Source organism: Bactrocera oleae, chromosome 4, assembly GCF_042242935.1.
Source record: "Bactrocera oleae isolate idBacOlea1 chromosome 4, idBacOlea1, whole genome shotgun sequence".
Lineage (NCBI taxonomy): Eukaryota > Metazoa > Arthropoda > Insecta > Diptera > Tephritidae > Bactrocera > Bactrocera oleae.
The window spans coordinates 14,884,626-14,900,160 of NC_091538.1; the positions used below are offsets into that span (position 1 = coordinate 14,884,626).

Here is a 15,535-nt window from a genome sequence, read left to right on the forward strand (position 1 = left end):
CAGTAATTATGACATTATTTGTTTTATTCTTATATTTTACCCTATCGAAATAACGATAAATTAAATCGCAACAATAATACAAATTATTTTCTTAACTAACATTTCAAATCTGTTAGCGAATATTTTGTTGCTTTGTTTCTGATAACAAAACCGATAAAATTGGTTTCCGTGATACCCAAAACCGATAAAATCTCTGTTTCGAACGACAAACCAATAATATCTGAATTCATGACAGCTACTACATTTTCTTATCGGTTTCAATTCTGATTCCGATAACTATCAGATTCTGCAACACTCCTGAATATCTTCTACTTGAGAATTTTTTTTAGATGTATCATCCACTGCCGAAAAGAATCGTGTGTAACTCAAAAAATATTAAATTTTCAAAAATTTTACTGTATATTCTTAAAATATGTATAAATACACCCTTAACAATTTAAAAAAAATTTATGAAGTATTTTATGTTTTTGTTTTGTTTTTTAATTCCCAAAAATCGCATTTTTTAGGCTGTCACAATAGGTGTGCGCCTTAATGCTGGGAGCAGCTCAAGAAGCGATTAATAATAATTTGTAGCCCAACATTTGCCTTAAAGAAGATAAGTTGTGTAGGGTACAATTTGTATGCTCTTGTGAACAATCTGGAGTCAAAGCTAGTAGAAGGAAGCTAACCCTTAATTAGAACATAACCATTCATCTAGGGTTAACTTATAGAGATTTTTGCCTACGTTATTGATACCTAGTTTTTATGAATTACAAAGAAGAACGGTGTAGGTTTTCGAAAAACGTCCTAAAAATTTCACCGCTGTCTAAGTTTTATAGCATATGTCCTTAATCAAACACGCGCAGCTTTTTTGTAGTAAAATTAAACAATATATTTACAAGACGTTTTCACATCAAAATTTATTTTATTATTATTTATAAAGTTGAATGAAAATTTACAAATACTCATTGTGATGAAAAAAACGTATATAAAAAGAGAATTGGAATTATTATACATATGTCCCAAGGGTATAAAAAATATTGCAGGTTCTGACAATGAGAAATATTCTGCAAACAAAGTAAAAATTCAGGTCACTTTCCGTCTTCAAAGTACAATTACACTTTTATAAGTATGCATGTGTATGTATATATATATATATATATATATATATATATATATGTATATGTATATATATATGTGTGTGTGTGTTTTTGTTTTATGTATATGTGTATGCGTGTGTATTCATGTAATCAAATATGTAGGTATGTATGTATGTATGCATGTAAATTTATTAAAAATAATTTAAGCTTTGCTTGCATTCTTTATTCGCGTAAATTTTTCGTTAGCAGCAAATTATTGTGGTGTCCCGATAAATGCCTCACTAACTCTTGTACTGATTCGAAATACATGGAACAAAAACAGCAACTGAATCGATTCTCGGTCTCAGCACCATTTGTCGTCGTTATTACATTTCGATGAACCGAACACAAATGTTTCAATAGATGGGCCTTCTGCTTGAACATAGCGACACATAAGCGGCAAGCGAACGGCTTTTCGCCCGTATGTACGCGTAAATGTGTTTTCAAATTCCATGACATACCGAACTGTTTGCCACAGTATTCGCAACGATATTCGCGTGCTGTATTATGTGTGCCGCATATATTTGAATTATTGGATGGGGGATCTCGAACACTACCTGGGGTATCATGATTGCCAGCATCAACGGCATTGCCGCCACCGGCTATGCCGCCGCCTCCGCTACTGCCACCGCCACCGCCACCGCCGACGCCTATTTGTGGTATGCTGCCGAGACCGGATTGTAGTTTTGAAAAGTTGGATATGGCAGGATTTTGTGTCGATTGCCATTGGTAAGCGAATTGTGGAGGGATGTGTAGTGCGGCGTCGGGGCTTTGTGGTCGGGCTCTTTGATTTTCAATGAATTTACGATTTTTCGGCAATACCTCTGAGCTGCCTAAGAGTCCTTCCTCGAGTGGTGATAACAATTTACGATCGGACATGTACGATGATATTGGCGATGAATCTGTTTTCGCGGAACGTAATTCATCAATTAATGTATGCTGATATGACGATGCAAACGGTTGATTATGACTGGAGGAATGATGAAAGCCCGGTCTTCGTTTTCGATGCGGTGTTACAACATAATTTTCTGGTGAATTATTCAAATCTGGATCGTGTAGAGATTTGGCCACATCTTTGTCGGAATCAAAGAAAAATCCTTTACGTTTTATACTTTCCGTGCCGTTAAACGATGAACTATCCGTATTGAAAATATTTTTGTCCGTATATGATAATTTTCTTGTACTACTTTCATGTTTACATCGTAAATCCAATGATAAATTAACTGGATTTAATGAAGGTATATTCTTATTGGCTGTATTGAGCTGGGCATCTGTGAATGCATCTTGCTCACTGGTCGTGGGGCTACTAACCTCTTTCAAATCTTTATTTATATTATCATCTAATGAACACTTAGGGCTGCCCGGATCTTCCTTTATGGTATCGGAATCCTTGGAACCATCCGAGCATTTTTTTATATCATCACTACCATCTAAATCGGGGCTATAGGAATGCTCTAGCTTTGTTGAACAATACATATGTGGTTTGCTATTTCCATTGCCATTGGAGTCGCTATTCAAGCGTTCACGCAAATTACTGCATTTACTGCTTAGTATTGCTGAGTCAGTAGTCTTCCAATTGTCGGATTTAATTTGCAACAACAACAATAGATCATGTAAATAATTAACATCTCGCGATGTTATGCAAGTTTGTCCGGAATATAGAAAATCCAGAAGGAATTTAAAATATGTAGCATTCACATCTGGGAAATAAACTGTGGTCGCGCAGTCGGAAAGTTGCGTGTCCTCCAATAGAGTTCTGTTGCAGAAACAAAAATAAATATTAATCAATTTAATGCTGTTAGTAAATATTTTAACTCTTTTAAGTTTATTTGTTTTATTTATTAATATTTTGTTTTTTTGTTTCAATGGGACATAATTTTTTAATATTTATCATAAGAATTATTATTAAGTAATTATTTTGAATTATTCTATTACTTTTTTAATTTCTTAAATTTTGTTCTAATTAACTTTTCAATAATATACATAGAGGAACTTAGAGATTTAGAATTATAATTAAATAACTATTTTACTCTTTATTAATTTCTTAAAATTAGTTATAATGAATTTGTTAATTATATATATTTTATTTGCAAGTATTGTTTTTTTTTTAATACACAACTGCTACCCTCAGTTTGAAAATTCAATGTTGTAGTTGAAAATTTTATATTTTTTATATAAATAGATTAATTATTTTCCCATATAAATATTATTCATTATTTTTTCTAAAACTCAGTAGTCAAAGTATATCAAATTTAACTTTTTTTCGTAACTTTAAACTTATTAAGTTAAAAAATAATTAACATATAAATATTGCTGCAATAGAAAGTTGAACTACTACCTACTTAAAATAAAACGTCTGTTTATTTATATATACAATCTATATAGTTAACATATGTATAATCTATATGTGTGCAGAGTTCTAGAAAACGTCAAACGTTTAGTTTAGTATTTTTTGAAATTTTCGGTGACACAGTTGCCAAGATTATGTTTTCACAACAGGTTGAAATAAAATATCAAGGAATAATATGTTTTGCATATAAAATATATTATAAAAATAATAAGGGCCTTGAAAAGATATGAAACTGTGTCATGTTTATTTCTACTGCATTCTAATATTTTTTAAAAATTAACTCAAAAAATTTTTTTTTCAATTTGCAAATGTCGGAAAAAATTAGAAATTTTCTAGACAGGAAATTTTTTTATTTAAATATATGTAAATATGTATGTATATATGAAAATAATAAAATAGCTTAAGTCCACTTAGACTCTAGATACAGTTTTGTTGTTTAGTAAAAATATGGCATTGTTTTATCTATATTTTGCAATATGTTGCAGTATCCGATTCTAAGTTAAAACACAAGTTTATCTTTATGACTTTAATCGTACTAAGCTAGATTAACTTGTAAAATACATTGATATTTATATCAGAAACTGACACCTGACAAATACCCGAAAAGAAATTATTTAAATATTTTAATTCTTATTAAAAATTCCAACCGAAATTTCTAATTAAATAGTTGGTGAATTAAGAATTCAAAACATATAAATGTCTATGCTATAATTAGTCTTTCCTAAAGAAAAACTATTTTAGCTATTTTTAGTTTTTATACTAAAAATTTGAGTATTAGAATATTTTTATATTAAACTTAAAAAATATATATCTATATATATACATACATATATAAGTAATATTTTTGAACTTTAATATATGATATTTTAATTTTTATATTAATTAATTTTTTTCTATATATTTTATTAGATATATTATATATTGATTTTACTAAAAAATAGACTTATACTCAGAAGCTTTTAGTCATGTTTTTTAACATTATAAAATGTTAAGTCTAATTTCATCCTAAGTTCACCATTCAAAAGTATCGGTTTTTTATTAAAAACTAAAAAAAAAATTTGTTTTACAATAATATTAATTTTTGGTTTATTTTTTTTATTATCTTTTTTTTGAAAACTGCATTTTTCCATTGCAAACAGGGTTGCAAATAATGTATTAAAAAAAATTTAATTAACATTTGAATTTATTTTTTTTTTTTTTTGTAAACCCAAAAACCGGATTTAAAATTTATTTTTAATTTTTAATTCCAACTACCGGATTGATGAAAAAGAAAAATGTTAATCTCAAGCATATAATTTAGAATCAAAAATAAGAGTTTGTTTTAGAATTAACATTTTTTTGCGTTCATTCAAGTCAAAAAATAATATCCCAAACATCTTGGATTAAAAATTAAATTAAAATTTTAGTTTGAGTTAAAAAATGCGCTACCTTGAATGCAAGTCAATCCATTTTATTTTTTATTCATTAAAATTGCTGATTTTACAAGTGCTTATTTCAAGCTTAATGCTCTATCTTTTCAAAGCATAACATGCGCACATGCTTGCATAACTGTTTTTTACCTTATGAGTGGGCTTGCAGCAGCCAATACGAGTTTATGTGCATGGAGTTTAACTCTGTTTTCACAAACTATTGTCAGATCGGCTGGGTGTTCTCCACGGAATGCGGCTCCAATTTCTTTGAGTATACACTCTCCATGCTTGCTGTACTGCAACATCAGCATTCTAGGAAACTTTAAAAGACACAAAAAGCACAAAAAATCAATGTTTTTGCAAAAAATATGGAGCTTATTAAGTACTAGGCATTTGAACGGCACAAATTTGTTATAGTGTTAGCCAAGGTTATTTGCTATCATTGAATTTTTTATAAGAAAAAAAATTACTAACTTAATTACAAAAATTAATAAAAATAAGCAAACAATTTTAAAAATTATGTTTTTGTAATTATTATTATTGTAAAAAATAGTAACAAATAGCTGTCACGGCCAGCACAATTTTAGATTTATATATACATATATATGTATATGTATAAAAAAAAAGAAAAATTATAATTAAGAACAAAAATACTAATTTAAAAAAATATATAATTTATAATGTATATAAACTATTTTTTTAATTAAAATTAGCAATAAATAGCTTTTATCTTCAGCACAATTTTATATAAATAAATTTACTTTCAGTGTTCTTTTGCCCAAATACGTTACACATACATTTGTTGAAATTAATTTTAGTAATTTTTACAGCTTTCTATATAAAATACCGCTTTGCAATTTTTTAATTTGAAAAATATACACACTAAGCATCCGCTTTTCCAATCCGCACGCATGCGCAAACTACACACAATTCAGAAACTATTCGCATTCGTAATCCATGTATGTACGTACATACATACACTTTTATTTTAGCAGTGTATTATGAATATGCAAATGTTGCTCGTTTTTTGTAATTTTTCTTAACTAAAACTAATTTATTATTTACTGTATTTGCACAATAAGAAACCAGTATTTGTACATTCACTAAGATTTTTCCACGTTTTTTTTTCTTACTTCCTAGCCTTTCTACTTTTAACTCTCTACTGCTTGAACCCTTCACTTGATACTGACATTTCAAAACTGAATATATGGAAATTTCTTGCATACACAACTCTCTCATTGCCACAATATACATAGTACATGCATACAAACGTGTGAATGTATATATATATATATAGGTGTGTGTATATTTGTCTGTGTTTGCAGCAAGTCTGTCATCGTCTGTGAATGTGCTTGTGCTTGCGCGATTGTAGCTCTCTCCGTGATTTAGCAATCATCATCATTAACATTGATGAAAAGAAGTGATCCAACATTTGCGACCTTGAACACACCAACATTCTACATTAATGAAGTGTGATTTTTTTTCCAACGTCGTTTATGGCACTTTCCAACTAAGGCAAATTGCCATTGGCTGTTATACTTTCTACCTAGTAGGTAATACGTATTGGCTTTACTGACTGACTGACTTGCTGTTGCTGCTGAGGCTGCTGATGGCTGGCTGGTTGACTGGTTCAGCAACAGTAAGTGTGTAGCTACGGCACACGACGAGCGAGGTTCCACGATCACAAGCTGTGTGGAGAACGGTGTCCATACAAACCGACAGACAGACAAACAAACATGCTACGTAAAAAGTTGCGCTATTACTTTGTTGTTGCTGTGTTGTTGCTATTGTTGTGGTTAAAGTAGTGAAGGCTTTTTAACTTTATAAAATATATACAAACGTACAAACGGACAGACACACTTGTATAGTATACATATATATGAAAGTATATGTATGTATGTAGATATGTATATTTTTTTGAATTCGCAGTTATATTGGTATAAGCGTTTTATAAGCTCTTACATATGTATGTACATATACGCATATACAAATAGTAGAAACATACATACATACATAATTACATATAAAAATATCGAACAATGCAGCAGGAAAGTTTTATATAATATGGAAATTTCAGACTTACTCGTGCATACTTTTATACATACACACACGCGCTCTTACACTAGCGCGCCCATATGAGCGCTTGCATACAAATGTTCATATGAAAAAACTGCGCGCTGGCTGACTCTGACTATTCGAATCTTTTCCTTCACACATAACACAGTCGGTGGCCGTCCGTTCGCTAGAAAAACTTTTGACGTTCCAAAAAGCGTTAAAAGCCGTGTACAAAGTGTAAGTTCGGCTTGTTGAGCAGTTGCTGTGAGCTTAAGACTTTTTCAGCAAGTTTAGTTTAGTTGAAAAACTGCATGCATACAACGGCATTTTCAAATTAATCACACACACATATATATATATATATATATATATACATACATACAGACGGAGGTTTGTGCAATCGTACAAATACATACATACACATGTAAGCTTATACCATGCATACAATTACATGACGGTGCATATGAAATACATACACAGCTATATATACATGCATATGTAAGCATATATGTTTGTATAGCTGTGTGCGTGAACTTACAAAAAGATATTCATATCGGCACTATAGGCCAACCAATGTGTGTATTAAACACAACACATACACACACATGCGCGCATATGCTCATATGTCGCTTGAGCGCTGTTGTTTTTAACAGTTTTTTTGTTATTGTTATTGCTATTGCACAACATTAAATTTGTATGAATTCTAATATGAATTAGCTTTTTAGACATACATATGTACATAATTGAGAAAGGAGTCTACATTTGTATGTAGGTCTGTGGCAGTGGCATAGACAGTAGGCGTTGCAAGCGCTTTAATTGGCGCTCAGGCGCTGTCATGAAAACTTCTCAGAATTAAATTATTGCATGAAAGTTTCGGAAAATGATTACTCGGAGATAAATAATCCGATCACTATCAAATTTTTTGCATGCTCCGTATAAAGCTCTCCATACAATGACCTACCAGTTTTTTTTATCAGATCAGAAATCGATCAAATGTTTTGGGTCAAATTCAACTTTTTTTAAAATCGCCGCCATTTTGTCAATTTGCGATTTTTCGACCGTATGTTATTGTACATAAATATCTTTTAGCGATAATTTTTTTAGTTTTTAGAAGGCCGGAATCACTGCAGCTGCGAAAGATCTTTTTGGGCGCCGTCGGAGATCGCGTGTAACTCGTAAGATATTTAATTTTTTACTCCAAATATTTTACTGTGTATTCTTAAAATATGTATGTATAAATATACTTTGAAAATTTTAATACAGTAGTGTTTTTTTTAATTCTAAAAAACTACTTTATTAGTCTGTCACAATGAGAATGCCTCTTAAGAGTATAAATATGAAAGTTTCGCTCTTTCACTTTCCGATGCGATCATTCTATTAATTATAATCTATATAAAAATAGTTATCAATTAATAGTTTGGTGTACGACGAATAAAATCCGTAATAAGTTGTAATACTTTTTAGTTTTTAAATTCACTAATTTTTGATTTTAGGTTTCCTAAGCAAGCTACTAATTGTAAGATTTCGAACATACGATAATTTTTGGAATATTATTCTAGCTTTTCGGGGACATTGAATTTTTTAACGAAAACCATACAGTTATTCGCGCGTTTTTTAAACTTAAATTACTGCTTTTGAGTTTAATAAATTTAAATTATTAATGAATATGTGAACAATATCAAACTTTTACACAAATTCGTTAAAAATTGCAGACAGGATATTTTTTCAATATTTAAAAATGATTTCAATATTTAAAAGAGAATACAACTTGTGTATCATGTCCATAACCCCTTGTGAAAAAAAGCTTTCTACACACCTGTATATTCATATGTCGTAACTGTTTGTAGATTTGTGTAAATATTCTACGCTAGGTGTGGCGGTAACTCTTCAACTCGAATGCGGAGCTAGCTTTCAGTTATATTATTAATAACAGCAATGCTATAAACTATAAGAAATTAAGATGCAGATATGAGATTTTGTCTAATTTTTGAAGATGAAAATACGAAAATAATTATTTAAAAAAAGCGTAAGTATGTATACTAATATGGTATGAATGTAAGTTGTCATTCAAAGATTTATTATAACTTTTAAGTTTGGTTAGGTTATGATTACTGATCTCGAGGAGAAAAAAATAGAAGTTACAGCTAGATCAAAGAAGTTAGGTTATGGTTACGTTACACTTGAAAAGAACAGAGTCCAAATTTAGATCGATCTCTTGCCCTACCATTGGCTAGAGAAAGCATGGTGCTTGTTTTATAAAAACAAATATTAAAAAAAGTAAAATAAATGAAATGGTGCTTTCCATTAACATAGTACAGCAACTCCTTGCCAATGTCAACGACTTGTGGCTAATTCTGAGCAGAACTTCTTAAAACAACAAGGAGTCGTTTTTTGACAAAACTGAATAAAAATACTCATTATACTTGATATTAGTGGAATATACATATCATACATACAGTTTTGAAAACAAAATAATAAAAACCATATATGTATGTAAGTAAACTAACTGGAATATAAGCAACAGAAAAAGTGAGTTACTTAAAAGTACGAAATTTTTTTAAAGTCTTATATGGAGATTGCATCAGTCTAGTCTATATAAAATATGGAGCTTTCATGCTTAAGGGACAGACCTAGTGTGACAGCCTATAAAACGGTGAAATTGTTTTAATTTATATAAAGTTTAATTTCACCTAAAGTTATGGTCGTTTTTGGCCTGCCAAAATTCGATTTTTGGTCAAATTAAATAACTGGTAATTTGGTCATTGTATGGAGAACTATATATAGAACATCTAATTTGATGGTGATCGGATCATTTGTCTCCGAGTAATCAAGCAATATATCGGATTTATTTCTCCGTGTAATCACTTAAGTTGATTTGAAAAATATGATTTCGAAAAAAAACGCTTTTAAAGATACACGGATGGAGGTGATTGAAGTGAGCGGCTACACTTTAAAAGGCTGTAACGCAAAAACTAATAACTGATATCGATTTAAAATTTAAAACTGTTATTTTTATAAGCATAACGTATTGAAATATGAAAAAAAAAATAATTTTTTTTAATTTAAAATTTTCAAACACTCGAATTAAATTCTTATTTGACTTTCGCCTACAAAGTATACAAAACATACATATATATGTACTATGTACATATATTCTTACAGCAGTTTTTCAAATTGCTATTTAGATTTTTATTTTATCATGTTTTGTGGTAAGCAGAAATTTAAAAAAAAAAAATATTTATTTTTAAATTAAATTATTAAAACTATTCTTTACATTTTTCATTCACACGACAGAAAGCTAATCTCAATTATATAGCCCTCAACATATTTTCGAATATACATACATACATACATATGGTTTATCTATATGTATGTAAGTATGTAACAACATTCACCTATATAATACAGTACAAGTAGTAAGTAGATATGAGCTATAAAGAAATATACCTTTCACAAAAATTCGCTTACGCTTACTGCTATCTACATACACGCATAGATACATACAAACATATGTATCTACAAAAAGCATGAAATAAAGTTGTATAGACTGGTGTGGAGAGTGGAGTGGTCGTGTGATATGCGCCAACATGCAGAATTCACCTTTTCCGTGCCATTTCAAACACACACACATGCATACAATTAGACATGCAGATATACATATGTACATATGTATGTATGTATATACGTATACATATGTACATGTGTATATAATACATAATTACATATTAAAAGTTAAGAAAAATACTTTTGCTTGGCGCATTTCAGCAAGTAGATATAATAATGAAATACTTGTAGTATGCACTATGCTCATTTTCAGTATAAATGTTGCTATTGGTGTTGTTTGAAAAACAAAAATGCCAAATGAATTAAAAGTTAGCTAAGGTAAGTGCGTAGCATAAATACAAATTAACACGTAGATAAGTATGTACATACATATGTATGTACGTATACACGTAACTGCGTTACAGTTGTATGGGGCATATACTCACACACATATATATACATAAAAGCATTAAATTGTTTAGAAAAAAACGTGCATTAGAGTTTCAATAAACAAAAGGGGAAATGAAAATCATAGTAATTTTTCAATATATTTCTCCTTGTACAATCCATATACAACCATACATACATACAAACCAACATACAGACATTCACATGAACACACAGTCAAGCATACAAAATACACTCCCTTTCACAAAAAGCTCCAGCGTTAGTTGTTGTTTAGCCGTTTTGTTGCTTGCTATATGTAGAGCTGCCAGTTTATGAAACTTTATAAAGCTTCTTACTGACCTAAAAAATATGTGTATGCGTGAGAGATAATGGCAATGTGTTGGAGTGAAAACGCTGCAAGCCAACAACTAAGCAAACAGCAGCCGCGTTTTTTGTTATTGTTGTTGTTGTTGTTGCTACATATAGTTGCTTTTTTAATGTGTTTTTTTATTGCTTTTTGTATTTTAACTCGTCCAACGATCAGCCAGCCAGCCAAGCGACCAACTAACCAACCGACGACGACGACGACGACTTACAGACGAGCGACCACTTCAATGACTTTTTCCGCCGCACACGAAATTCAACATTTTCCACACCAGCGCGATCACTTTCGAGTTTCGAGTTTTTACCAAATGGCAGCGTATAAACTCGTAGCAAAAGCTAAAGCGCGAGATTGCATTAGTTGCAAAAACAAAATACACAGACACATACTTACATATGCAGACATTTATTCATAAACATGCATAATCTAAGCGCGTAGTGGTAAATATTTTCTTTTTTGTTGTTGTTTGTTTTTTTTGTTTCAGATCGACTTGCAGCGCATTGTTTAATCTCTTCAAAAAAGCAAGAAGCCTTCAAGCTCTGGCATAAACGAATAGTCATAAATATGTATGTATGCATGGACATATAATATATATGGCTGCAATTTTTTTATACTTATATGCATGTAGTTTTGTTTGTTTTTATATACTTATGCATGTATATATATAAAACATATATATGTAAATGAAATCCATTCACCATAGTTAATAAAACAGCTCAACTCCTTCACAAACAACGCAAGCCGAGCACAGCGCACACACACACACACGTATATACATAGAGAGGAGAGCACAGCGCGCATAGTGAAAACACTTTTGTCTTTTCGTGTCAATTTTTAGTGTTTTTGTATTATTTCGTATTTCGTAGATTTTGTTTTTAACATTGTTTTTGTGGTTGTTGGATTTGTTGTATTTGTTTCAGCCACTAACTACAGCATTTCTTATGCATAGTTAACTAACAAAACGGACAAATGAGCTGAAGCTGACACACAATAGCGCTAAACATTGGTCATATTGGCTACAGACGAGCTAGGTATTTAGTAGTATGGCTTTGGCTAAGTATAAATCGACATCGACGTTAAAAATGTGTAAATTGTTGGAAATATGCTTGGCTTGAAGGTCATACACACGTACAAGCCTTTCTAATACATTAATGGCCATTATTATTGTACAGCGTAATTTCTAGGCGTCTTTGACTCGTTGATCATAAATAACAACGAAATACAATAAACACTTATACATACATACATACACATATATACATACATATCTACATAATGAGACTAGTCATGTTTTTACCGTTTCTTACTTTACTTTTGCATAATGTTGTATGAACGCTTGCAAAGCGTATATGCAATGAGCGCTTACGTGTGTATGTGTATATATATTTTTTGTAAATTTGTATGTATGTACATATGCATTAAATAATATATATTTTTGTCATATTTAAATATTAATAATTTTGTAAATAATCTTTACCTGTCGCATGAAGTGGCAATTGCAATACTTTAATCCAAAACAGTGTTATAAACTATTGGTGTACAACAAAAAAAAATTATGTATGTGCACATACAATAGAAACACACATATGTATGTATTTATTTATGTATATATTTTACTTATACACGATAGCCGTACACATATTACTATTTAGTGCACACTTAACACAGTTCCATAAATTTTCATTGGGCACACACGTTGCATGGATGCTTGTATCTACACTTTCAATGCACTGCAACTGCACTTTCTTGAAACTTTTTTTGTTTTATGAAAACTTTACGTTATGTTTTTTGCTTATTTGTTGTTTTTTTTTCAAACTTATGCGTTATTTTTTCAATATAGCTGATATGTATGTGGAACAATGCGCGAGATGGCGTAGAACAGAGAAAAAATAAATAAACTATTAAAACAAAAAACAGTTTGTTTACTCCGCTTGCACAATGTTCATGTACGTGATATTCTCTAATTTTATTGTTGTTCTAATAATAATTGTTGTTGTTGCTGTTAAATTAGTATTATTTTCTCTTTGCTTGAAGCAATATTGTTGCAATTGTGTTATTACGAAATAATACAAAAATTTAACTTAAATAAATCCGACGACTGCAGAGTGAATCTCTCAGATGTGTTTTACTAACTATCATTTCACGTACTGAGTACACATTTCCAACATACTACTAAATGTGGTCGATAGGCACAAACTTATCATTCATTCATACAAACATATTTACCTACTCAAACTTTACGAATACATATGCAAACTTGCATATATATGCATATATATATTTTCATACATATACCGAGCCTTTGCAATAGACCGTCCCTTTCACTTGCTTGCAATTTTCATATACAGATAGTCTTATAATGTATCTCTTTCCTACCATTCTTCAACGAACGATCGCATACAATGTGGTTTTCAGCGATCGAGAATTTCAACATATTTGTTGTGCTTTTACATTTTCATAAGTACCGAGGTAAAAGCTTTGCGCCAACTAAATAGTACTGTGAACGTGTGTGTGTGTGTTTTCTTCTTGTTGGCCTCGACAGCAATTCCCGCAAGCAGATAGCCAACAAGTCTAACACACCACAGAGTAGAGCTTTATTAGCTTTTCATATTTTCACCACAATTTAGTAGCTACCATGCGTGGGTATTTCAGCGTACACAGCGTACGGCTTCTTCTATGTGTTTGTTGGTGAGGGTTGCAATGTTTTAGAGTAAGAAAGTGAAACTTTTAACGGCCTACATACGATGTACATACATATATGTGTGTATATAGATGGATATATATGTAACGCTTTATATACATACATACAAGTCGTACGCAATATGGCCATTATAGCCGTTATACACAGCTGTGCGACTGCTTTTTGGAATAACACTGGTGAAATACTTCGTCTAAGCGCCAAACATTTGTTGTAAAATCTTAAAGCTTTAGCAGGGTTTGGTTGTGGTAATTTTTTACAAGTATATTATGGAAATGTATTTTTAAAATTACTGTTCACTGTGGTGAATTTGGAGTATCTTCTGGCTTCTTCACATTTGCACCTTACTATACGGTACAATTCTCAAAAACAAGTTACATACAGCTCTCATAATCTTGTCAAGGCCAATAAGACCAAATCATCCATGGGCCCAGACGGAATAAAAATGTTGATTATCAAGCGCCTAGGCACGACGGGAGTAAGGTTCCTCCTCCTAAACTCAACTAACTCTAACTCTCAACTTGTCTTTGATCATTTTTCGCATTCTAGAAGATATTGCACAATCTACTCTTTCTAAAGAGATGGACCATTAAATATCAGCGATCGCAATCAACCGTACTATTTCGAGGTTTATATATAATACTAAGCTAATGATCGAAAATAAACTCCTATCTGCACGACCTTTCTCACTTCTTCACTGCAAGCATCCTAAAACTAAGTACACAGCGAGCATATTTATCACCTGGACGACGTGTATTACTTCGACTAGACCTTAACATTTTTGTCAAGAACCTAAAAATTTCGTGTGTAACGTTACTGAAGCAACTTAACCCAAATTCACTTACTTAATACACCCCTCCCTTTGGTTTAGCCCGTTTCCTGGACCTCTACCGCTATGTTATTACGATGATATTTGATTTTGCATTTTCCACCAAACAGGTACTCGCTACAACAACAACAATGTTATGGCTATGATCTGATATGACGGTGTTGACGAGACATGAAATCTTTGTTTTTGGCTGCCGGGTATACATATGTATGTATGTACGTACATATACATATGTACATATAAGAACGTGCCTGCCCATGGCGCAGAGGGCCGCTAATTGGTAGGGATGTCTAATCATATGATGTTACCATGACATCATGTGATTTGTTGCGAGAGATGAAACCTTCGTTTTTGGCTGCCGGGGATATATAAGAAAGTTCCTGCCCTCGATGCAGGATTTTACCAAAATTCAATGGCATGGAAATCGAAAATCGATAAGTGAGAATAATTCTCAGATACCGAACTTTCACCTCTCAAAAACCTCTATGAGTGAGAAACAAAAACCTCCATAAGTGACAGTCGTTTTCCATATCTGAGAGCCTCTTTTGTTTTTAATTCTATAAGCGACAATTTTCCTGTGTATGACTCACTCTTTTTTTTCAGGAATCAGGAACTATGTTGTTTTCTTTTAATTCAAAGAAATAATATCTAAGTGTATTAACTTATTTGTCATGCTCACTGCAGTTCATAAATATCAGTTACAACGAACAGTACAGCTCTTACAACAACTTATAATGTCTAAACGAAAAATCAACGTGTTGTCG

General features: G+C 31.3%; 1 protein-coding gene across 4 annotated transcripts; it reads right to left on the minus strand.

The window, feature by feature from the left end:
* Window positions 1-873: 873 nt before the first annotated feature.
* Window positions 874-13,402, minus strand: ken (ken and barbie). 4 transcript variants are annotated; one of them, XM_036375534.2, is made up of 3 exons: window positions 12,722-13,402; window positions 5,028-5,197; window positions 874-2,874 (listed from the first exon to the last, which is right to left on the minus strand). In XM_036375534.2, the coding sequence occupies exons 1-3, from the start codon at window positions 12,728-12,730 to the stop codon at window positions 1,302-1,304; spliced, it is 1,752 nt and encodes a 583-aa protein (XP_036231427.2). In that variant the 5' UTR covers window positions 12,731-13,402; the 3' UTR covers window positions 874-1,301. The 4 variants fall into 4 exon arrangements, with proteins under 4 accessions (XP_036231427.2, XP_036231428.2, XP_036231429.2 ...); XM_036375535.2 differs by lacking the exon at window positions 12,722-13,402 and adding an exon at window positions 11,943-11,963; XM_036375536.2 differs by lacking the exon at window positions 12,722-13,402 and adding an exon at window positions 6,011-6,103.
* Window positions 13,403-15,535: the final 2,133 nt, after the last annotated feature.